We start from the raw sequence: 23,036 nt of genomic DNA on the forward strand, positions 1-23,036 counted from the left end.
CCCATCTCTGTTATGGTGCTGATTTGCTACATGTGGGCTGAGTGCTAAAGTGAGCAGTAACTTGGATGAAAACTGAGTTCTTTGATTCAGTGATTCTGTGAATCATTGAGGACATCGACCCCTTGGAGCAAGTCCAGAGGAGGCCAAGACAATTAGAGGTGTAGAGTACTTCTCCTGAATGGAAAGCCTGGGAGAATGGGGATTGCTCAGCCTGGAAAAGAGAAGGCTTTGGGGTGATCCAATTGTGGCATTACAGTACCTGAAAGGACCCTACAAGAAAGATGGAGAGAGACTATTTATAAGGGCATGTAGTGACAGGACAAGGGGGAATGGATTCAAAGTGAGACATAATAGGTTTAGATTAAATACTAGCAGAAAATCCTTTACTGTGGCCATGCTGAGGCCCTGGCACAGGGCCATCAGCCCCATCCCCGGGAATATTCAAGGCTGGGGTGGATGGGGCTCTGAGCAAGCTGGGACAGTGCAAAGTGTCCTTGTCCAAGACAGAGGGATTGGAACTAGATGATCTTTAAGGTCCTTTCTAACCCAAACCATTCTGTAATTCTACAATAATAAACAAGAGTTCCAAAACACACTTCAACTTTATGCTGCCTTTGTCAGGCAGGGCTCAAAGGGCTGTAATGGAACAAATTCATTAGGCCTCAACAACTTTCATCTCAGCATTACAGAACGATTGAAGAGATTTAAGAGACGAATTTGATTGATGCCCAGAGGATGCTGAGGCCCTGGCACAGGTTGCCCAGAGAAGCTGCGGATGCTTCATCCCTGGGAGTGTTCAGGGCCGGCTGGATGGGGCTCAGAGCAGCCTGGCCCGGCGAAAGGCATCCCTGCCCGGGGCAGAGGGCTGGAACCAGGAGCGGGGGGAGAGCAGCAGCCGATTCCCGAGGGACGGGCACCGCGCGGGCCGTGAGGGAGGAGCGCCGGGGAGGGGCGGGAGCGGCGGGAGGAGCGGGAGCGGCGGGCGAAGCCTCGCGAGAGCGGGCGGGGTGGCGGCGGCTGCCGCGCTCCTCCCCGTGCCGGTGCCGGCGAGCGAGGCCTGCGCGGGCCCGGGCCGGGCTGTGCCGGGCGGTGCCGAGCGGCGGGAGCGGCGGCCGGGCCCGTCCCGAGGCGGCGGGCAGGATGCCGGGCGGGCGGGTGTGCGGCGCCTGCGGGTGCGCGGAGATCGAGGTGGACGCGGCGCGCGGGGACGCGGTGTGCACGGGCTGCGGCTCCGTGCTGGAGGACAACATCATCGTGTCCGAGGTGCAGTTCGTGGAGAACAGCGGCGGCGGCTCCTCCGCCGTGGGGCAGTTCGTGTCGCTGGACGGTGAGTGCGGCCGGGCCGGGGCAGGGCGGGGCGGGGGCCCGGGGGCACAGGGAGCGGCGTGCGGGGAATAGCGGGCGGTGGATGGAGAGAGGGTGCTGCGGGGATGGGGCACATGGCAGGAGGGAAAGGGCGCTGGAAGAGGCGTGGATAGGGACGGGGCGAAGGGGCTGCGGTGTGGGATTAGGGATAGAGCACAAGGATGAGTGACCCAGCGGAAAAGGACCTGGGGGTGCTGATCGACAGCGGCGGAACATGAGCCCAAGGCGTGCCCAGGTGGGTGGGAAGGGCAGTGGCATCCTGGCCTCTGTCGGGAATAGTGTGGCCAGCAGGACCAGGGCAGTGATCGCACCCCTGTGCTGGGCACTGCTGAGACCGCGCTTTGAGTGCTGTGCCCAGCTCTGAGCTCCTCAGTTCGGGAAGGACATTGAGGGGCTGGACCCCATCCAGGGAAGGGCAGCGGAGCTGGGAAGGGTGTGGAGCACAAATGTGCGGCTGTTTAGCCTGGAGAAAGGGAGGCTCACGGGGCACATTGCCGCTACACAGCTCCTTGGCAGGAGGGTGGAACCAGGTGGGGGTCAGGCTCTGCTCCCAGGGAATAAGTGACAGGACGAGGGGACAGTCTTCTGCTGCACCAGGGGAGGCTTAGATTGGACGTAAGATAGAATTTCTTCGTGGAAGGGGTGATTAGACATTGGAATGGACTGGCCAGGGCAGCAGTGGAGTTGCTGTCCCTGTAAGGAAAGGCTGGCCCTGGCACTCAGTATCATGGTCTGCGTGACAAGGTGCTGGTCAGTCTTAGGGTGCACTCAGCTACCTTAGAGGTCTTTTCCAACCTCACTGATGGTGAGATTCTATGAGTTCAGAGACAGGACATGGGAACAGTGGGCAGTGTGGGGAAAGGGATGGGGAGATGCTCTGCCGGGGGGTGGGGTTATGGGGATGCTACAGGGGAGTGAGGACCATGTATAGGGGAGATAAGGACACTGTGCTGGGAGATAAGAAAGACAATGTGTAGGGAAAAGGGTGCTGTGAGGACAGACTGTGGAAAACCATGTGGTGCAGAGATGGGATGTGGATGGTGCGTGTGGGAACTGGTGCTGCACAGGGTGGAAATGGGAGAGACGATGCATGGGGAGAAGGAGAGCGTGTTGTGCAGGGTGAGAGAAATGGGGTGAGTAGGATGGGATGAATGGGAGAAAAGAGCTGTGCAGGATGAGAGAGATGCTCTGAGTGTGATGGAGTACATGTGTGAGGGACTGGGGCAGGTGTGTGAGGAAGTTTGGGGCGAAGGGCTGGGTGCACATGAAATGGGGAGGTAGATGAAATTACTTGGGATAGAGGACAGGAAAGGTTGGGTTGAGTGTTTAATGGATAAAGGGAATACATAGGGGCACAAGAAGGAGAAACAGGCTGGATGTGAAGGGTCAAGAGTCTCCTGTCAGTAGTTGGGTTGGGGTGATGGTGTGAATGCTCAGGAGGGTAAAACATGGAAAAAGGCCCCATCAAGAAGACAACAGTGTTTAGAAGGGGAGAGGAGGAAAATGGATGTGGAGAGGATGTAGTGTTTGAAAGGGGAGAGGTGGAAAATCCGTATGGGGAATGCGTGTAAGGAGAAAGAAACATAAGCAAAAGCATGGGAAAGAGCTTAGCAGTGAAACAAGTGGCTCTGGTGGATTGTATAGCTGTGGCGAAGAAAGGAATTTTTTCTGTGGTAGAGAATGCAGCTCTGCAAATTGGAGTTTGGGAGTTTACTGTAGGCTAGGAGTTGCCTGATGCCATTCCTGTCTTCCAACTCAGGGTGCTGGCATTACTTTTTTTTACAGCTTATAAGCAGCTCTTGCATCCTTCACTTTTTCCTGTTTTGATGTGGAGACTACATTTTTAAGGGCTTGTTCTGCTTTTTTCCCTCCCACCCAAAAATATGCAGGACAGATGGCATGCAAGCTAGAGCTCATTTTGGGATGGCTTTATCCTTAAAAAATAAATCTAAGGAAAAGAAAGAAATGCACCATACTAAGGCTTTTTAATGGATGAATTGCACAGTACTTAATAAAATTTTTTTAAGGTATAGCCTTTCTTTTTGTGTAAATCTTGAGATGTGATTTTAAGTCTTGACTCTGTGATTTTGTGAGTGCAGGCCCTGTTTCACACCAGAAATATTTTAAGGAAATTAGGATATGGATGACTTATGCTGGTACAGTTCTTTACATTCCAAAACAGATGCTTCTGTTGTGAATATTTTTTTTTCCTCAACATGAACTGAGTGATGCAAGCTAATCTGAAAAGATATATTTGTGCTGCAATAGCAGTGTCTTCCTCATGTTTATTGTTTAATGTGCTTGTTTATTAATGTATTTATGACTGATTAAAATCCTCTGGAATGGGGAGAAAAGTAATTTACTGTGTAAGAAGGACTTTGCATCTCCCCAAAGGGTGGAGAATTTACAAAGGAATGTATACTTCTTTCAAGTCAGAAACCACGTACTTTCTGAAAGCAACATTTTCTGGTAAGTTACACCTTTCAGTGACTTTTGATTCTATTAGTAAATTTCCACTAAAATGGAATGAAATGCCTTGGTCTGAGGCTCCTTGGACTGTGGTGTGATGATCTCAGAGAGTGTTGCTGTGTGGAGCATTTGCAGTGTCAGAGGTGCCTGGGGTGCTGTTTTTGAGTCCCTGGCTCATGGTTGGTAGGGCTGGGTGCCTTGGAGAACGTTATCTGAGGTTTGCAAAGGATGAGGGATGTCAGGTTCTTTGTTGCAGGGCTGGGAATTGAACTGGGCTTTTGGTATTTGTGCAGTTCAGAGCTACTAAAAACATTCCTCAAATCCTTTCAAGATCCACAGCAGCTTCTATTGGTGTTATTACATGTTGCATACAGATGCGTTTATTAATCATTTATTTTCACCTTCATCATAAAAAAGCAAAAGGGAGTGGAAAATCCTGAGACACCAATTTCTCTTTTTTACATGTAGGAAAACCTTTTATTCTGCCAAGCTACATGTTAAGGTTTCAGAATCTTGAATTTCTTTACTGGAGTGAGTCCTCCATTTCTCTATTTTAATACAAAATGTCCAAGTTCTTGCTAATAAGTCATGTAGAATCCCTATAAAACATTGGAAATCCTTTCTTTTATCCTCTCAGGGCTGGAGGAAGGTGTGAGATCACAGTTAAGTTTTCTCTGGCAGTATTTGCATTGAGCTAATTATGTGCCTGGTGTAGGAAGCCTCAACACTGATGCCTTCCAAAGAGAAGTTTGGTGTAGCCAGTGTTTTCCAGTGCAGATGTGTGAGTCCTTTGGAAAGTTCTTTTCCATTTTTTTTTCATGTTTTAGCAGCTGAGATTTTGGTGTGCTGAGAAAGCCTGGGCTTGTGCTTGGCTGTGAATGAGGGGGTTTGCTTTGCTCTCCATGAAGTCTTAGGAAAATTCAGCATAGTTAAGTGTGTTGGACAAGAGGGTAGGATCACAGAATCATTTAGGTTGTAGGAGAAGATTTTTTTGTAGGGTTTTTTTAGGCTTTTAAGATTATCAAGTTCAACTGTTAACCCAGCACTGCCAAGTTCATCACTGCACCATGTTCCTGAGTGCCCTATCTAAATGCACAGGATGAGCCAAGAAGGTAGAAGTAGTGAAGGACAAAAAATACATGTTCTGCACAGGTAAATATAGGGTAACAGTGCTTTTTGGCAAAGTGGCTTGCCTTGAAGATCCTTTGGAGCTTTCTGAGGAAGTTGGTAAGTAGGAAAGCAGGTGGTTGGATTTTCAAGGGAAGGTCAGCAAGATCTTTCACCAGAAGCCTTTTTGGTAAGTGGACAAAGCAGAAAGTTGGATTTTCAAAGGAAAGTCAGCAGGATCCTTCACCAGAAGCTTTTATAGAATCTGAGCTGTCATTGATAAGGAAAAGTCTTTACAGAGCAGAGTAGCTCTTCAAGTGATAGCAAATATACTCTAGAGAGTACAGAAGGAGGTGCCAGTAAAATTCCATAGAATCTGGACTGATGATCTGGAAAACAGGTGACTGGTGAGTTAATGGGGTTTGTGGGCTATACTGAATTATTTGGGGTAGTAAAGACTGCAGAAGGGCCTGTTGCTTTTAGTGGATGGGTGGTAGGATAGCAGATGGGATGAAGAGTTCCTGTTAGAGTTAGCATTGTTCCTTTCTTCCACATGTGGGACGGTTTCTTCTGCATCCAGACTGGCTAGGATGACACTGGAAGGAAATCCCTAGGTCATAATGGTTAGCTGTATAAAAACAAATTGCTCAATGTTCATTGGTGGCACAGAAGAACCTGGCTGGGGAGGGGAATGTTGGAAGCTAAAAGAGCACATGCAGCATGTCTGTACACTGTTACACATGCACAGTGTTACCTGCAGCTGAAGTGCTGTGTTCTCTTTTCTTTCCCCCTGCCCAGGAAAACCTTTAATAGAACTAGAAAAGATTCAGAGAGGAAGATGGAGTGATTAAGAGGAGAGCTTCCTGAAGAGCTTCTCAGTTAGGCTGACTGAATAGACTCAGCCTCTTCAGACTGGAAGAGAGATGATTGAATGGGGCCATAGTAGAGATTTGTAAATGCAGTAAAATAACACAGCAAGGATGAGCAGCTGCTCAGGGTCACATAATGCAAAAGCTGGGGAATGTTAAGAAATCAAGCAGCTAACTGATTGCAAAGGTAGTGGGTAGGAGGTTCAGAAGCATTAGGAGGTTTTGTCTGGTTGGTTTTGGTTTTTACAGAAACCCCCATGTGAATCTGAAGTTGTGGATATTAAAAGTTTACATGAGCTTAAGATGATTGGGCAGACAAAATAAAAAGGTATCATGGCCATTAATAAAATACATAATTTCTGGTTCAGGAAATCCTTGAGCCACAGATCTCTAGGCAGTGGGAGATTATATGAGAGGTATCACAACAAGCTTTCCTCCTGTGTTTTGTGCTGCCCTTGCAGGCATGTATATTGATGGGCTTTCTCATTCAGAGGTAGGATACTGGACTAATCTTTCAGTCTGATTTGGCACAGGTGTTCTTTTGAGACTTCCTGGAAAGAAGATAATTTTCTTTGAGCTTTACAGAGCTAATCCCACCATTCCTTTTAATGCTGTCTGTCTCAAACACTGGCAAGTCAGCTCTTCTTGCAAGGTACCTGTCACTTCCTGGGTTGTGAGCTGGGAAGTTATTTCACTAGCAAGGGAATAACCCCTTCTAGAAGGAGCTACTGTGTGTTGTTTTGTTGATCTTTTGAGAGGAAAGTCCTCTGAAAGCCTTGATATGCCCCATACTGGTCTAGTGATTTGTAATTCTTAATTCTGTTGTGAGTGGTCACAGTCAGGAATGAATCCAGCCTCAACACTCCACCCTAGCTATGTTACTGTCTTGAAGCTTCTGAAGGCTGCCTTGAAATTTGGTTTGTGAACCTGACTGATTTGACCCTGGATAAGTCAGGAATTAGTGGAGATGGGTTATCATGCCTGTTTTAGCTCCAAGGAACTCTGTTGATTGCACAGAAAGTGTTTGAGGCATGTACTTTTCCTAGCTGAGTCTAGTTTTGAACAATAACTATTCACTTTATAATTGATAGCCAGTTCAGACCAGCCAAATAGATTGTTTGCTCTGATTTCTTAACTTAAATTCGGAGAGCTTTTGAATCCTGTAATTGGAATGAATGTGTCTTGCTTTTTATTTTTCTTCATACCCAAGTTCTTACCAGCCTATCAGTTGCTGCATTTGAACACATCCCAGCAGGAAGTGCAGCAATACAGGGTCTGAGAGTGAGCTACATTTCTGCCTCTCCATTATGCTATAATTGCATCCTGGAGGATGGAGTTACACTGAGCCCTTTGCCAGTTTGCACTGGTTTGATGGCTGCTGCTTTTGTAGAAAGCCAAGTTAAGAGTTGTGTGCCATGTCTGGAGTTCTCTGGTTGCTCTTTCACTGTGTCTGGGTGGGAGTCCCCTGTCCTGTGGTAATTGTTGGGAGGAACTGTTTTCACAAGTGTTTTTTTTTTTAAGCTGACAGGAGAAAAACTGAAGCTGAAGAGAGTGAGAGGAGGCTGAGCATGGAGCAAACCTGACAGCCCAGATCTCTCTTCAGGTTTTTGTTTAAAGAAGCTGAGAAAGGTGAAGGCTGGGGCTTCTGACATTAATCAAAGGAGAAGAAGAGTCCCACCTGGGAAGGTTGACGTGCAGGCAGCATAGCAGCAAGCTGGAAGATGTAACTTAGAAATACAGCACAAAGAAACGATGCTGCAAGGTGTACTGAGCTTGTGATCCTCAAGCATGCTGTCTGGGGAAACTCAGCTTCTTTTGTTCCAGAAATTCCCCTTAAATGCTTGGTAGTAAGTTGAGAAAAGCAGATCTGACAAGCATCTTGGTCACAAACCAAGCCCTGCTGGTTCTTGCTGTTCCTGACCAGCTTCTCCCTGGGGTTCCCCCGAGGCTGCCCCCGGCCCAGGAGCCCATCCCTGCCCCAGGGACTGCACAGCAGGGCCAGGCTCCAGCTGCCCCCTGCCTTGCCCTGCCCACCCACGGACCCTGAAGAGCCAGGCCCACGTGCTGTGTGGCCTCAGCCCATCCTTGTGGCCCTGTTGGGACATTCTGGGGCTGTGTCTGACCTTGTTGCCCTGGCTGGGTGTGACCCTGACCCCCTGTGCAGCCTGATGTCCTCAGCCCATCCCTGGACCCATGGAGGTGCCTGATGCCCTCAGCTCTGCCTTTGCCTGCCCTGCTGTAAAGTTCAGTCACATCTCTAGAACAAATTTAAATAAGAATTATTAATAAATCTTTTAACTTAGTGACTAAGCCTGGAGGTTTTAGAGCAGTAACAAATCCAGAAACGGGATTCTGCAGTGGGCACTGACAGCATCACTTCTCCAGCACTGAGTCAGGCTCTCTGGCTCTGGTACAGCAAACATGCATTAAAGCTCTGCATCTCCAAATGTAAATGAGTTTGCACTAATTTGAGGCTGGTGGGAAGTTATCTTCTTGCTTTTGCTCATAATGGGAAAGGGAAGTTATGAACTGCTAATCCTTAACACACCAACAAGTGTTGTTAAAGTTCTTGGTGTAGGAGGTTCTACAACATTGGTAAGTAGCCTGGTTCAAATTTTAGAACATCAAGAAGAGTTTATTTCTGCTATTACAGTTTTTTTTTTACAAGTGAATTATAATTAAGTTACTACAGAGACCCATTAGCACAGCCACAAATCCTGAATGTGTACTCTCACTCTTCAGTGTCCCATGACAGATTTAATGTATCTTTGGCTCCTTAGTAAAGCTGTGGTTTGCTCAATGTTTTAGGTACACCTGTGGGAGCTTACTGAACTATTTTCTTTACTATTTTATCCTTAAAATCTCTATGTTTTTACATCGAGGCGTGGGAGCTACATTGACCTCTCATGCAGAACTTGACAAGAGTTTGCCTTGATCTAAATATTTGTCTTTTGAGGATTGTGGACATAAAAAGTTATGGTCAGCAAACTGGAAAGAAGAGAGGGACTGACTACAGAGAGAAAAAAACTTATTTAAATTTAAGCTGAGTTTACTAGTCATTCATCTTTTCTACCTTTTTTCCTGTAGAACTTTTTAAGATGATCAATTACTGTCACAGTGATTGCTAGTGAGACAGTTGGGAAAGGGGATGAACTCTATATTTGTGTAGGATTCAGTGCTTTTGTCTACTTGGTTCCTATGTACAATAAAGGATTCTTGTGTATTTTCAAACATTAAAAAAGTGAAAGGAGTAAAGATTTTGTTTTTAATTTGTAATTGTTAATTGGTTTCCCTCTAAGGTATTGATAGACCAGGTCCTGACATTAAATGTTTCTTACAGTGTAGCCTCAAATAGTCCTGAACCGGGCTCTGCCAATAATACACATGCTAAACTTGAAATGAAAATATTTGGTACTGAAAAGTTAAAATAATATTAAAACCAACAAGTTTCCTTATATTTGTGACTCAGATTTTTAGAGATGACACTAATTCCTGGGTAATTTTAAGTTATGCAGAGTGATCATGATGTCAGTTGCAGTACAGAGAAAGAAAATATAAGTATGCTGGATTTGCAGACTCTTTGATGGAAATCCTGAAGAGTATTTACCTGATTTACCCTGGGCCAGATTACAAAGCTAATTCATAATCATGCTGTGTTGGGAAGGAAGAGGGGGAACTTCCACCTAAAATAATCATCTGCTGTATGTTTTAGTGAGAGGAATCAAATCAATTTTGCTTCTCTCTCCGAATCCTCCAGGTGGCAATCGTGCACCAGAGTTAACATGAAGCTTGTTCTGGCTTTGAGTCTTTTCCCCACTGGGATGGCAGCAACAGAGGGTGCTGCTGTCAGCTGTGGCAGTGCAGAGTAGTGCACATACCACAGACTGATTTCATAGACTCTGGCAGTCCTAAGTTGGGTTGTGGTGGATGCAAATATATTTATCCCTACAGCTGGTAGTTAGGAAAATAAGCTATGATGGAATAGAGTTAAAGTTTGTCTATGTAAGTTTATATGGCAGTGCTGTTTCAGCAGGCTCTGGTGCCTGCAGACCTGTTCACTTTCCTGGAAAAATGAGTGAGAAAAGAATTGTTTCAGTTAAAAAACTTCAGAACTTGAGTCACATAATTTTACTTTTATAGGTATGATTTGTAGTGGGAGGTTTACTTACCCTCCTTTTTACTTTTATGGTCTAACTTCAGTAGGAAGCTCATTAGGTTTTTTTTATATTAGATTACCTTGCCTTCCCAATTATGAAGCCATTGCTGTGATGCAGTCTGCATTCTTTACCAGACTTTTACCAGATTTTATGCTTGATCTGTAAATACATATATTTGAAATAGAGAAGGTTTGCCCCTACCATGGCCTGAAGAAAGGACTGATGGCTTTTGGGTTTAATTTTACAGAGAAGGATTTTGGTAGGATTGGTCCTATCAGACAGCAAGTGCACTTCAGGTTACAAGCAGCTTCATTCCCTGTCTTCACTTGCTCATTTATGTAGAGGAAGCAAAATCTGTAATGCTGGGACTGAATCTGTTTCTCCTCCAGGTGCTGAATCTGAAACTCATCATGTCCCTACCTGACAGAAAAGAGTCCTTTAAGCTGCAGATGCCCAAGTGGCTGCTCTTGGCCTCCACTATGTGGAGTGATGTGATAAGTGCTGTTCCTGTTACCTGTGGTTTTTTGTTGCTGGTCAAGATTACCCCAGACTGCAAGCCTTCTTGCAGCTTTTGCAGCTTGAGGAGCAGTTTTATGGAGAAGCAGAGTGATGTGATTTTGTTAGGGAATTGGTGCAGCAAAACAGAAGCTGCTGAGGTGCTTGTGCTGTGAGCAGCAGTGGGAATGGCTGCTTTTGCCTGATGGAGGGATTGTCACTGTAGAACCATGTAATTGTTTAGTTGGAAATAACCTTTAAGATTGTGGAATTCAGATGTTAACCCAGCTGTGACAAGTAGTTTAACACTCAAATGATGCAGGGTTATGGTCTGGGTCTGGACCTGTGTGAGCTTAGACTGAGTACCATCAGACTTCCAGTCATGATCTCCTGCATCTTCAGTTCTGTTTTGTTAGAGCAGGGTAGCCCACTGAGTGTACTACACAAAAACTGGAGTAGCTGTATTTCTGAGCTGCCTAACACATCTCTCCACACCTTCTGTTGTCCAGAATTTCATGTAAATGTCCAAAGCAAACTGAAAAAGGAAGCTTCAGTTATGTGAAGCTGCAAATCTGAGTGAGTTTCTAAAAGAAATCATAGAGTCATAGAATATGTTGGAAGCAGACCCACAAGGATCATGAAAGTCCCTGCACAGGACGTCCTAAGAGTCACAGCAAATGTCTGAGAGCATTGTCCAAATGCCCCTTAAATTCTGCCACTCTTGGTGCTGTGACTGCTTCCCTAGGGAGCCTGTTCCAGTTCCCAACCATCCTCTGGGTGAAAACCTTTTGCCTAAAAGCCAACCTAAACCTCCCCTTCCCCTTCATGCCATTCCCTCGGGTCCTGGACAGGTCACCAGGGGGAACAGCTCGGTGTGTGTCCCTCCTGTTCCCCTGGAGGGAGTTGTACCTGCAGTGAGCTTTGCCCTCAGTCTCCTCCAGGCTGAGCACACCAAGAGCCCTCAGCTGCTGCTCACGTGGCCTTCCCTGTCTTCATGGCCCTCCTCTGGACACTCTCATGGCTTTTTGGCATTTTAACATTGTGGTGCCTAAAACTGCTCCCAGACTGGGGGTGAGGCTGCCCCAGTGCAGAGCAGAGTGGGACAGTGCCATCCCTCCCTTGGCTGGTGATGCTGGGACACAGCTGTCCCACATGCTGTGCCTGATGTCCCCAGGACACAGCTGGCCCTCCTCAGAGGTGGCATGAGTAGATGGCAGTGGGCCTTGGGGCAATTCACCACCTCCTGAAGGAGGGCATTTGAGTTGCCTTAGGGAAACGGTAGTGTTAATGTTGAAGTTTTGGCAGGCAGTACTTGCAGACACCAAATACTTCTCAGATATATTTTTGTATGTCTTGAAAGCTGAATGTGAAAAACCAAAAGCCTGCTTGATTCACTTTTGAAGTTGTGGGGGAAGAATGGAAAAGGTCAAGAAATGTAAAAATTGCAGTTAAGCTGGGATGTTAATTTGGTTGTGCCTAGCGATTGCTGTTCCTTTCTTTTGTACTTTTTAAATTGCTGGCTTTGTAGGGATTTTTGTCTTTAAATGAATTTGATGATTTCAGTTTTCTTTTTTTAAGAGTTTATCTTTTTATTACCCAGCTGAACAGTTATGATAATGAGTTTGGTTTGCATTTTGCTTGTAAGATTAAAGCTGATGGTGAGACTACATAGTCAATGGCAACATTAGTTTGCAGGTCTGAGAGTGCAAGTGCTCAACAGACTAGTTCTCTGTCAGTTTTCAAAGACAAATGCTAAGTAGAGATGTTCAGCCTTTCCAGTTAACTTGCTGAAAAATGAGTACATCAATTCTGATAGCAGAATCTGTCTTTCAGAGAGCTCTGCTGGTATCTGCTGCAGTCTCTATAGCTTGGAAAGAAATTACTTTATGTATGGTGTTATAGATTGATAGCTAATGAAAAAGAATCTTAAAGAACAAAATCATTGTAATCTCAACTTAATTCCATTTTGTTTATATTAGTTTGGATTTTAACTCCTGAGTAAGTTAAATTATTTAGTTATTAGTATTGTTTATCACCACTGTAAGATTGTTTTGTGCAAGCTTTTTAATGGTAATAGGGAAACATTTTAAAGTGTTGTTTTACCAATGATAGTCCAAAGCAGTTCAGTGTTTTGGTATATTCAAGGATAGAGGGGACTGGGAAGGGGAGCCTTTGTGTACAGAACCAAAAGTGCCTTTGACACAAGTCTTGGGTGATCCCCCTGCCTCCAGCCTGCCTGCTCCTGCTCCTGCCTTCTGGATGGTGTCCTCCTCCCATGCACTGATGCTCTAGTGTGCTGCAAATCAGTCTAGTGAGGAAGCTTGTAGTAAAGCAAACCTTGAAACAATAAAAAAAAAGGAAAATGGGAGGTGGAATTTCTGTTTAGATTTTCTACTGAAGAAAAGGAATGTAAAACTATTGCCATCATTGATATATTTTCTGCCAGGTAAACCATTCTTACTAAATGTACACAAAAAATGTTTTGCCTTCTTTTGTAGCTTGGTAACCTCTCTCTGTTTTGCTGCGTTGGTTTGTTTGTGGAAATACAAGGCTGTACCTGTAAGAATGGCAAGGAGACATTGCTGTCTCTGGTAGTCAAACACAGAGTTGGGAGAGTTACGTCTGTACCCAGTGAGGAGATCACTATTGAATGTTTTTCACTTTTTATTAGGATTATTATTAGATTAAGATCACTTAATCTGTGGGGCATTTAGGTGAGAGCTTGTTATGTGAGGGACGCTACAAACTCACTGAGTGTCTTGGACAATGTGTTTTATTGTTCAAATCTTTTTACAGGGCATTTGAATTTCCCAAGCTCAGCGTTGGGATCTCTCTCTGCCCAGACCTCTGGCCAGTGGTGTTTGTGCACCTAGGCTTGAACAGGGTTGGCTGAGGGTCCCTGTATAGGTTTGAATCCAGCCTATCTGGGGACTGTTTATCTGTTTTTCTGGAAAGAACCAGGATAGCCAAATTGGATTTTTGTTATATCTAGATTTACCTTGTCCAGCTACAGACCAGCTGCACTGTGACAGTGCTGCCACAAGAGCTGATTGATTATTGTTTGTTAAAGGATCTGTTAACAAAGTGAAGTTGGTTTCTGTTGTGGATAATACTGGAAACCTAATTTAAAAGTTGCATGGAAAAATAAGCTTTGAGGGCTGATAGTAATTCTGCAGGAATATTAGCTTATTAGCTTTTCTGGGTTTTGGTTTTGTTTTGTTTGTTTTTCTCAGTATTGATGGCAACTGAGAGGAGACTAGAGCTTAAAATGTCTAGTAAGAGTGAACAGTTTAGGTCAGAGTTTCTCATCAGTTGTACCTGCCATGGAAATATCTTATTCAGGTGTGTACCAGAAATGCCCTGAACTGCTTTAAAGAGCAACTTCATTCCCCTCTCTGTGTCTATCCCACAGCCTTTCTAGTTTGTTCTGAAGAGCTAGTCTGAGAGGAGGAAACAGCCACAAGAACTTCAGGAAAAGCTATAGGCATCATAGACAACAAGATGGCTTTTTCCCCTATCCTGAAGACTTGAATTAAGTAGAACTCCAAACTGAACTAACAAATTGCTTGTTTTCAATCCTGTGCAATTTAGCTTTCTGGTCTCACTTGCTGTTGAGCTGATAGATTCAGATATCCTGCCTGAGGTACCCTGATTGTTTTAAAAAAAACCCCTTCCTGCTTTAGTGGGAGACTATTTTTGTCCTTGGTAGTTTAATTCCCTGTTCTGCAAGATTGGTTTGCATGAGTAGCTCCACTGACTCCCAGCAATCTCTGCATTCAGGCTGCTTAGCATTGGCATGGATGGCCAAACCAGCCTCTAGTTTATGCTGATTTACAGCTCAGACTTCTTTTAAGTCTCCAACCTTTCAGGGTGTGAAAGTAGCAGTTCCAGACTTGCAGTTTTTGTAGCCTGAGTGTTGCTGTGTTTACCTAATGACAAACTGAAGTTACTTTAAAATAAGTGTTATGGCTGTAGTAGCCAACACAGTCATTATTGAATGCTAAACATGTTTTATATTCTGTAAAGCCAATAATTACCTATTAGAATTCTGTAAATTCTTCATTGAATATTCTTCAGACAAAAATACTAACTAAGCAATTTTTTCCTCCGTTATTTTGAGAAATGTTTTACAGTACTGATTTTCATGTTCTGCTTAAAATAGACATTGGGAGATTTTTTGTAGTTTCTTTGGAACTGAGATTGGGAGAGTTTATGGAGCCATGTAATTATTATGATATCCCAAGAAAGAAATAATTTGCACAGTATTGGTACTTGATGTCTTAAATACTTTAAGACCTTCTTAATGTAGTTTGGCATGTCGTAGATGATACAGATACCCACTATATTGGCAAAATAAGTTTTATTTTAATACTTTAATTAAGTTATTCTCTTTGACATGTCTGGTGTTTATTTTTTTTCCCTAATAGGTGCAGGGAAAACACCGACTTTAGGAGGAGGATTCCACGCCAACCTGGGAAAGGAGTCACGAGCAAAAACTCTACAGAATGGTACTAGCAAAATTTAGTCTTGCTGATATAAATTCTTTTTATTAATATGGTTGATACAATTAATTTTTAGTTCTGAATGTGACCTCAAAACCTTGGCAGGCCCCTCATTATTCAGTGGACAAGTCTGCTTAGTGCTGATTTTTCATTGTGCTCTCATTTGGCTGCTGCACCTGATTTATGAGTTCATGTGGCTGACTGACAAAGGATAATGGCACCTGACAATATTACTGTGGTTTAAAAGGGCTTTTTCAAGGTTGACATGCCCATTGCACCTTTTTATGATCTGTTAAACCTATTGTGGCTTTTTATTTAGTCCATTTTCAGGTTTCTTGGAATACTTTATTCATGTTTATTTAAAAGTATAATTCTTCAAATATTTTTGGTCTTAAGCAATGCAAGTGTGAGATAATGCATATAAGTAATCATGTGCTTAATATGGGATCATTGACTAGAGAGAGGAAAAATGGAAAAAAGGTTTTAGCGTACAGATGACATTAAAATAAATATTCTCATTACATGCTTTACATTTTAATTGAGTTCTCCATATTCTACACTCTTTAAAGAGGGTGAATAAATCCAGCTTTTATTCCAGGTGCAGAATGGTCTTCCAGTTTGCTGTTGCTCATATCAAGGGACAGGAGTTGTCATTTTTTGGTTAATTAATACTCCTGTCTCATGACTCCTGGAGATGACAGCTGATGGACTGTCATAGCAAAGTCTCAGAAGCTGACATGTAATTAACTATGGATGTAAATGGGTTTTATGATAAGGTACTCATTTGGGGGAGATATTTTAGAGAAAGGTATTTTCCTAAATTAGTCTTGCATTTGCAACTCAACACAGAAAAAATCTTGCCTATATTATGCCTCTGTAGGTATATGAAGAGTAAGATTGATCTGGTATTAAATCTTCATAGGTATAGAGAGGCTAGGATTGATCTGTGTGATTGAAGTATAGTCAGATCACTCTACTCAGCATTATTCAGCTGATACATATGCAGGTTGTTTTATATACAGGATGTTTTATTCAGCTGTTTTTACTTTAGAGTATTGAGCCCTGTTTGTTTGGCACAGTAAAGCTTGCACTTTAGGTGAGCTAGTGTCAGTGTCAGGTCTGAAGTTACTGTCTTTGGAATTTTAAATTTCCTGTCTAACATGTAACCTATATAAGCAGTTGGATAAAGCCACTAAACTTAATGAAGTCTGGTTTTGGATTAAGGCACTTTAATCAAAACTGTAATTTTGAACAGGCATTTTAAAAATAAATTGGCTTTTTGTGCATAAGAACTTCACAGTTGTCTGTAATTGTAAAAAGTAAAATGCTGATGGAAGGAAATCTGTCTTGTTGCTTCGTGGAGTGTTTGAATCCTTCACAAGCCCTTTTGGTTATGCCAAAAGGTAATCACAAGTAAAGAGAGTGTAGGCGTTTCTCTAGAATCTAAACACAGCTTTTTCTTGGACGAGTGTTTGCTGGGGAATATGTCTGAGCATCTTCCTTGCCCACAGCTTTTGTGTGGGGGGCCTCCCTGATCAAAAACAGTGATTGTGACTTGGCTGAAGTATATCAGCATCATACACAAGAACATTTACTTGCTTTACATGAACTTATCTCCCAAACAGTCTTGAAACAGGAAAATAAATTGTCTTTTTAGTTATACCTCTCTGAAGCTCTTTGCAGGTTTTCTTCTATTTTTTTTCCCCTGTTTCTATCCTTTATATAAGGAGCAAGTGTTTGGTCTTTGATTTCTGTAGCCAACCTGCATTTGTCATGCTGCCAATCCATCTCTGGGAAAGTTCTTTTCAGCGAGCTAAGTGATGTTCTTGCTCAGTCCCAGGCATGACAACAGCAGCTGATATTTCAGGTAGAGCAATTGGTGTTTGAAAGCCTTTTCTTTTCTGTCGCTGAATAATGAGCCGGTTGTCTGCTGCTTTTAATCACACTTCTGGCTTTACATAGTTTTTAATTGCAAATTGAGCTATGGCAGTGAGCTTATAAAATCTCACCCTGTCATTGTGGGCCCATGATCATGGCTTTTTTTTTGGGGGTGAAATTATGTTAAATGTCCATCATGGTTAGACTTGAAAGCGTAGCAAGGTAAGTGGACGTGTTTTAAAGGAGAGGTACGGAGTTGTTCATTCAGTGAAACTGAAGTGCACTGCTAGTTGGCTGTATGAAAACTGAACAGTTATAAAAAATGCTGAGCTACTTATTTATTTGCTGGTGCCACTGTGCTGGCATTTCCAAAGTGAGCTGTGCTGCAGGTGAGGTGTTGAACTCGCTCCTGCGGGGATGCTGGCACAGGACAGCCAGCGCGGGCGGCCCTGGTGGCTCTTACATCAGGGCTGCTGCTGCTGCCTTCTTCTCTCCTGTGCTCTCAGTGCTCCTGCTGAAGGGGAGAGCCGGGCCTGGGAAGCAGGGCTGGGCAGTGGATGAGTCCCCAGAGTGCTGGGCAGCAGCTGAGAGCCGTGTGTGGTCCGAGAGCGCTGGCAGCGCTCGCTCTGCGCCTGCTCTGCTCGCCAGCAACCTGCAGGGAAAGTCCAGCCATGGAGCAGGACTGCTGGGTTTTAAAAACCAACCACCTCCCCTGCTATCCCTGCTTCCCCCCACTCCTTCCCCATGTGCTTTGGGCCAAATTCTTCTTTACTGTAAAGTCTGTCTTTCCAGGGGAGGTGATCTGGACTCGCTGTCTCTTACTTAATTACCAGCAAAGCAGCTGGGCTTGGCTGAGTGTATGATGCTGCTCTTTTTTGAGGCTTTTAATGAAAGGATGTTTAGAAGTAGATGAAGAACAGTTTTGCATTAGAATGCTTAAGGTAATAACTTTCTTTTCCATGCATTCTAAAGTGAAGAAATGCAAAAGTAAAATCTCCCAGCAACTGCTCATTAGTTCTGGACTCTTCTACAGAATCATGGTGTGTGTTGGTGTTTTTATAAATATGTATATTTATGCTCTAAACAAAGCCATGGGCAAACCCTGACCATTTTGTAGTTTTCAGGTTTGTGTAAGAGTGTCCATTACACAGCACTAGTCCTCCTTACCACACATGTCTTTGCTGTACCTTTCCTCACTATTTATAATGCAGCAGGGCATGGCTGTTCAGTTTCTCCCTTTCTTTTCTGAACCAGCTGATGTTTGTGTGTGTTTGTTTGGGAATGGCTGCTTACAGAAACTGGAGTCTTGTTTACACTTGCTAAAATATTTATGCAGAGAAGATTTAATACTGTTGTATTTGTTCATAATCACTTTGATTTTCAGAGTGCAGTACTGTGCTAATTGAGTGTATGAAGCGCCACAAGTTCAACAGGCTCAGGCCCACAAAATGTTTTGCATCTGTACATACAGACCTCATTTTTGTAGTAAAAACCTGGACATCTGTGAGATGATGTGGTGTTTCAGCTTCAACTTTGTTTGAATGGATATGGCAAAATAGCTAAATACTACTGTTTTTCTGAAAAAGAAGAATTATGAGTAAAATACAGCTCAGAGGGGAGACTCTTTGAGAAGACATCTTCCTCTATTCCTGAGCCTCTTCAAATTTCTACAGTATTGGCCAACACTTACATTTACTTCCAGAGCTGAAATGCAGACTGATGTCTCTTTAAATCCCATTTTACAGTTCTGTGCTGCATTACATAATCTCTCTAAATAGCCAGTTTATTCTTGTTTCCTTGCAGGCAATCTGCTCTCACTGTATCAGTGTCAGAGTCGTCGTTACAGGGGAGTTGTTCTTGACTTGGAGCTCTGATACTTTCAAGTCTTCAGTGACCAAAAAGAAAAGGGACAGGGGAAGGAGGGGCAATAGCATGATTATATATATTATATGATTATTGAAAGTTTCAGCTGCAAATACTCGAATTTGGTCTAAACTAAGTTTGAAGATTGCAGCTGCATCTAGCTTAATCCAATTTCTGAACTGTTGTGCTGGATTTAGTTATTTCTTTAAATGAATGTGTGTTTCCCTCTGTCCTCTTAAATACCAAAACATAGCTAACAGTATTTTAATGCTAAATGGGAAAGTGTTTCTGAAGATGGTCTGTAATGCATTTTTTACTGTTTGCATTTAAACTATTTGTTTAATTCTTTAACATTTGTTGTCATCATTCATTTTATAGCTGGTTTGTTACAAGTGATTATGGAAGGTTCTGCTTCCTGCCAGAACCATACATTGTGAATTAAAAAAAAGGACAATATATTACACATGTGAAGAACAGAAGTATTCAAAGGGGAGGAGCAGAGAGCAAAACTAGAACAGCAAGGGAAGGGAGATTAGTGGAATTCTAGAATAACTGAGATTGGAAGAGACCTCTGGGGGTTGACAAAACGGTGGCTTTGAAGTTGTATTAAGCTGCTGAGGGCCTAGAGCAGCTGAGCTCCAGTTTTTACCAAGGAAGGATAGAACAGACTTTCCCTGGACAACCTGTTTTCCAATGGTTGGCTACCCTCACTGTGAGGAATTTTTTTCCTTGTGTCAAGTTAGAGCTTATTTTGATGAAATGCAACTCTTGCCTCTTGTCCTATTGCTGTACATCTCTGGTGATGCAGCTCTGGCTGCATCTTTATAACCTCCTCCTGCAAAGCTGAAGGCACCAAAGAGAATTCTCCCTCTCCAGCTTTCTTGAGACTCAGCAAATTCATCTGTCAGCCTCATCCATGTACTGCAGTCTCCAAATCATCACAGGGACTCTCTGCTGGATTTGCTCCAATATGCCAGTGCCTCTTCTGCAGAGGAGCCCTGAACTGGACAAAGTACTCTAAATATAGTCCATAAGTGCTCAACAGGGAATGATAATCACTTCTGTGGACCTGCTGGCTGCAGTTTTAATAATGTGGCTCTGGGATGAAATGAACCTTCACTGCTGTGACTGGGTGCTGCTGAGCCATGTTCAGCTTTTTGTCCATGAGGAACCTAGACCCTTGTCTGCAAAAAAGGCAAACAGTCCCCAGCCTGTGTTTTTGTCCTGCAATTTTTCTGTCCCAGGTGCAGAAAAATTGCATTTGGCTCATGAGGCTTCTGTCTGCTCATTTCTGCAGCATCTTGGGATTTCTCTGAATAGTGGCTCTGCCCATCAGCATATGGCCACTGTTCCAATGGGATGTCATTGTAGGCTGGCAAAGGAAACCTCCTGGCCTGTTGTTCATGTTGTTAATGAAGGCATTAAACAGTATTGATCTCAGTGTAAGTCTGATGGTGAAAGTGCTGAGCACTACTCTTTGAACCAGGCCAACCTCTCACTCAAGTTGCTGTTCACTGGTCTTGTCCAGATCTCTGCAATTTGGCCACCAGGGAGAAGGATGAAATGGGATGAGGGAAGAGCTGTAGTTAGAATTTCTCTTGACTGCATTCTGGCTGTTGCAGCTGGGCATGATCTACGCTCATTGAATCTGTGCTGGCAATTCCTGGTTGCATTCTTGGGTTTTGCATGTCTGGAAATGGTTTCCAGGTAGATTTGTAGCCTTCCAAGAGGCTGAGAGGAGCCTGACTCGCCTTTGGAGTCCTACTTCCTCTGGAAGAGAAGCCTGATGCTTGCTGCCTTCAAGTCAGAGAGAACCTCTTCAAATTGCTACAGCTTTTTGAAGGTGTTGGAGATTGCTCTTTCTACTGTCTCCCTTTGCACTCTCAGATGTATGCCATCAAGTCCAATTAACTTGTGTGTGTAGATTGTGCTTAAGGGAGCCCTTGCTCAGTCTTTACCATGGAGGGTTGCCTACCTGTTCTCGGAACAAACTGAAGCCCTCTGAAATCCAGTGTTGTAATTATGTTACCCATCTTCCTCACACCCCTTAAGATCTTGTTTGTCTTGGGTTGCTGCAACCAAGCCTGCCATCAGATTTTACACCCTCCACCACTTCTTCCTTTCCAAAGAGTGGTGGGTGTATCCCAGCTTCTGCTTGACCTGTTCCTGATGTGCTCTGGAATTCCACTGGATTGCCTGTGACCCCCTGTGGTTCCTCACAGCAGCTGCTGGGGTGGATCCAGTTCACCATGAGAACCTGGAGGTCTTCCTGCTTTCCAAAGAAAGCTTCATCCTCAGGATCAGATGGTCTATGGCAGGTGTTCGTGACTGTTTCTTTTGGCCTTGCCTCTCATCCAGACCTATTTACTTTTTATTGGCCTGTCACTCATTTTTCAGCAGCTTCAGGCTTTCAGGCAGTTCCTCTGTATAGAATGAATCCCTGTCACCTTCCCTGTCTGTCCTTGTGCAGCCTGTCACCATCCATCTCCTTACTCCAGACACGTGAGCTGCTCCACAGTGTGTCTGGAACTCCCCAGTGAATTTGTAGTTTTGCAGCTGTGCATAGGCTTTGAAGTCTTCCAGACTGTGTCCTTCCTTAGATGCAATCTTTTCTTTGACTCTTCCTCCTGTATCAATTCCTGTCCTTGGCTTTGATTGAATAATGAAACTTCTGGTCTAGGCTCTCTGCCATCATCTTGTCCTTGCCTTCATTTCTGTTGTGATAGAAGCTAATCCTAATCCTCTCATCTCTGTGTTTATTAGCACCACATTGAGTTTTCTCTTGTTGTCTTTTAAACTAATCATTGCTTAAAGTTCTCCTTTGCTGGTTTTGCCTCATATCTTCCTCAATTTCTTTACTCACTAAGGCTTTGAAAGACTTCCTCTTCTAGCCAACCCATTGCTTCAGTTTTACCCTTTGATCTCCCTACTGCCTTGTCCCTTACAAGTCCTTTCCTACCATTAGCAATTTCTCTCTCATCCATTTCCTTCATCTTCACATTTCCTGTTAACTTTCCCCATCTCCCTTTGAGGATAAGGGGGCATCTTCTCATTTTCATTTGGGATGATATTACATGTTTTTCATGTATGAGTGTGTTTGATTGGGTGGTGGATTTTTGTTGTTTGTTTTGTTTGCTGGTTGATGTTTCAAGTGCAACCTTTCCCCTTGGTAAACTTCTTCAACCTCAACATACCTCTTCCATCTAGTCCCATGTCATGGCTGGACATGGGTGGTAAAATTTGGATGTCTGTGCGAGCTCCTGTTTCTCATCTCCTTTCAGAGGCTGTGCATAGAGGCAGACAGATTTAGGGTGTGATTAATTTAATCCGAAAGGAAGTCAATGACTCATTCTCTGGAGCGTCTGTTTCTCTTCACTCACTGAAAGGAAGTCTATATTGACTAAGCCCAGTCACTCATCTCTGAAGATAAGGGTGATGGATTGTAGGCTTTGGTGTCTGCTGAATCTGTCTGTATTTGTGTATCTCCTTGTTGACATAGAGTTAACATGGCCAAAACTGAACTACAAATTGCATCCAACTGTTCTGGCCTTTTGCATGTTAACAAGTTCAAACTTCTTCCCACTGAGGCCACTCACAGCTTTCTTTCCTCCTGTCTTGTAGATCCACCCTCTCCAGCATCTGCTAAACCATGGATGTGTCCTAGCCATAACACTCACATATTTGTTTCTTGAATAAGTGTTTCTTGACTTTCATTACTCTTTCTGTCTCATCAGAACATGCTCCATAGCCAGGAATGCAGAAAAATTGTGACCTGGAATGCTAATTCTTTGGTCCTTAACTTCTTCATCAAACAATTTTTAAAGGAATGTTGTTTTCCCTGCTTGTTTGCTCTTTCACATTTGTGATTGCTGTTACTGATCAGACAACAATTCGACAGGGAACTTCCCTGGTGTTACTGGGCTGTTGTGTTTGACCTCCAGCTTGCTGGACCTCTGTGCTTCTGAGACTTGCCTGGATATCAGTAAGTGTGGGCTTTCCTGGTCCTCTGCTTCAGTGCAGGCTCTGGTAAGTTCCACAGCTTGATGCTGGACTCCCTGGTGGCTGAATCTTCTGGGTGTCTCAGTATCTTGCACACTTTTCTCAGAGCTTTGTGTTCCAGGGTTTGCAGACAACTGCACTAATCAGCAAAGACTTGCAGAGATAGGAAAAACACTTAAGGAAAGCAAACAAAAAACCTCCGGTGCAGAAAACCTACTCTTTAGCCAGCATGAGTTACTGAAGGATTTGGGTAAAAGCAGAAAATTGTATTTCCCTGCCTGTTTCCCTGTTACTCTAGAGTTTGAGTCAGAGGCCTCTGAGGAAGCTGGGAT

The 23,036-nt window shown here is 43.7% G+C and overlaps 1 protein-coding gene across 1 annotated transcript in view; it reads left to right on the forward strand.

Moving 5' to 3' along the window:
• The first annotated feature begins 973 nt into the window (after positions 1 to 973).
• BRF1 (BRF1 general transcription factor IIIB subunit) overlaps positions 974 to 23,036 on the forward strand; it is a 171,580-nt gene continuing 149,517 nt past the window's right edge. Inside the window, exons 1-2 of the mRNA XM_005491815.4 lie at positions 974 to 1,327; positions 14,890 to 14,970. Of these exons, the coding sequence (XP_005491872.1) occupies positions 1,141 to 1,327; positions 14,890 to 14,970 (268 nt within the window). The 5' untranslated portion in view covers positions 974 to 1,140. The remainder of the gene's footprint in view (positions 1,328 to 14,889; positions 14,971 to 23,036) is intronic.

This window comes from Zonotrichia albicollis, chromosome 6 (genome assembly GCF_047830755.1).
Source record: "Zonotrichia albicollis isolate bZonAlb1 chromosome 6, bZonAlb1.hap1, whole genome shotgun sequence".
NCBI lineage: Eukaryota > Metazoa > Chordata > Aves > Passeriformes > Passerellidae > Zonotrichia > Zonotrichia albicollis.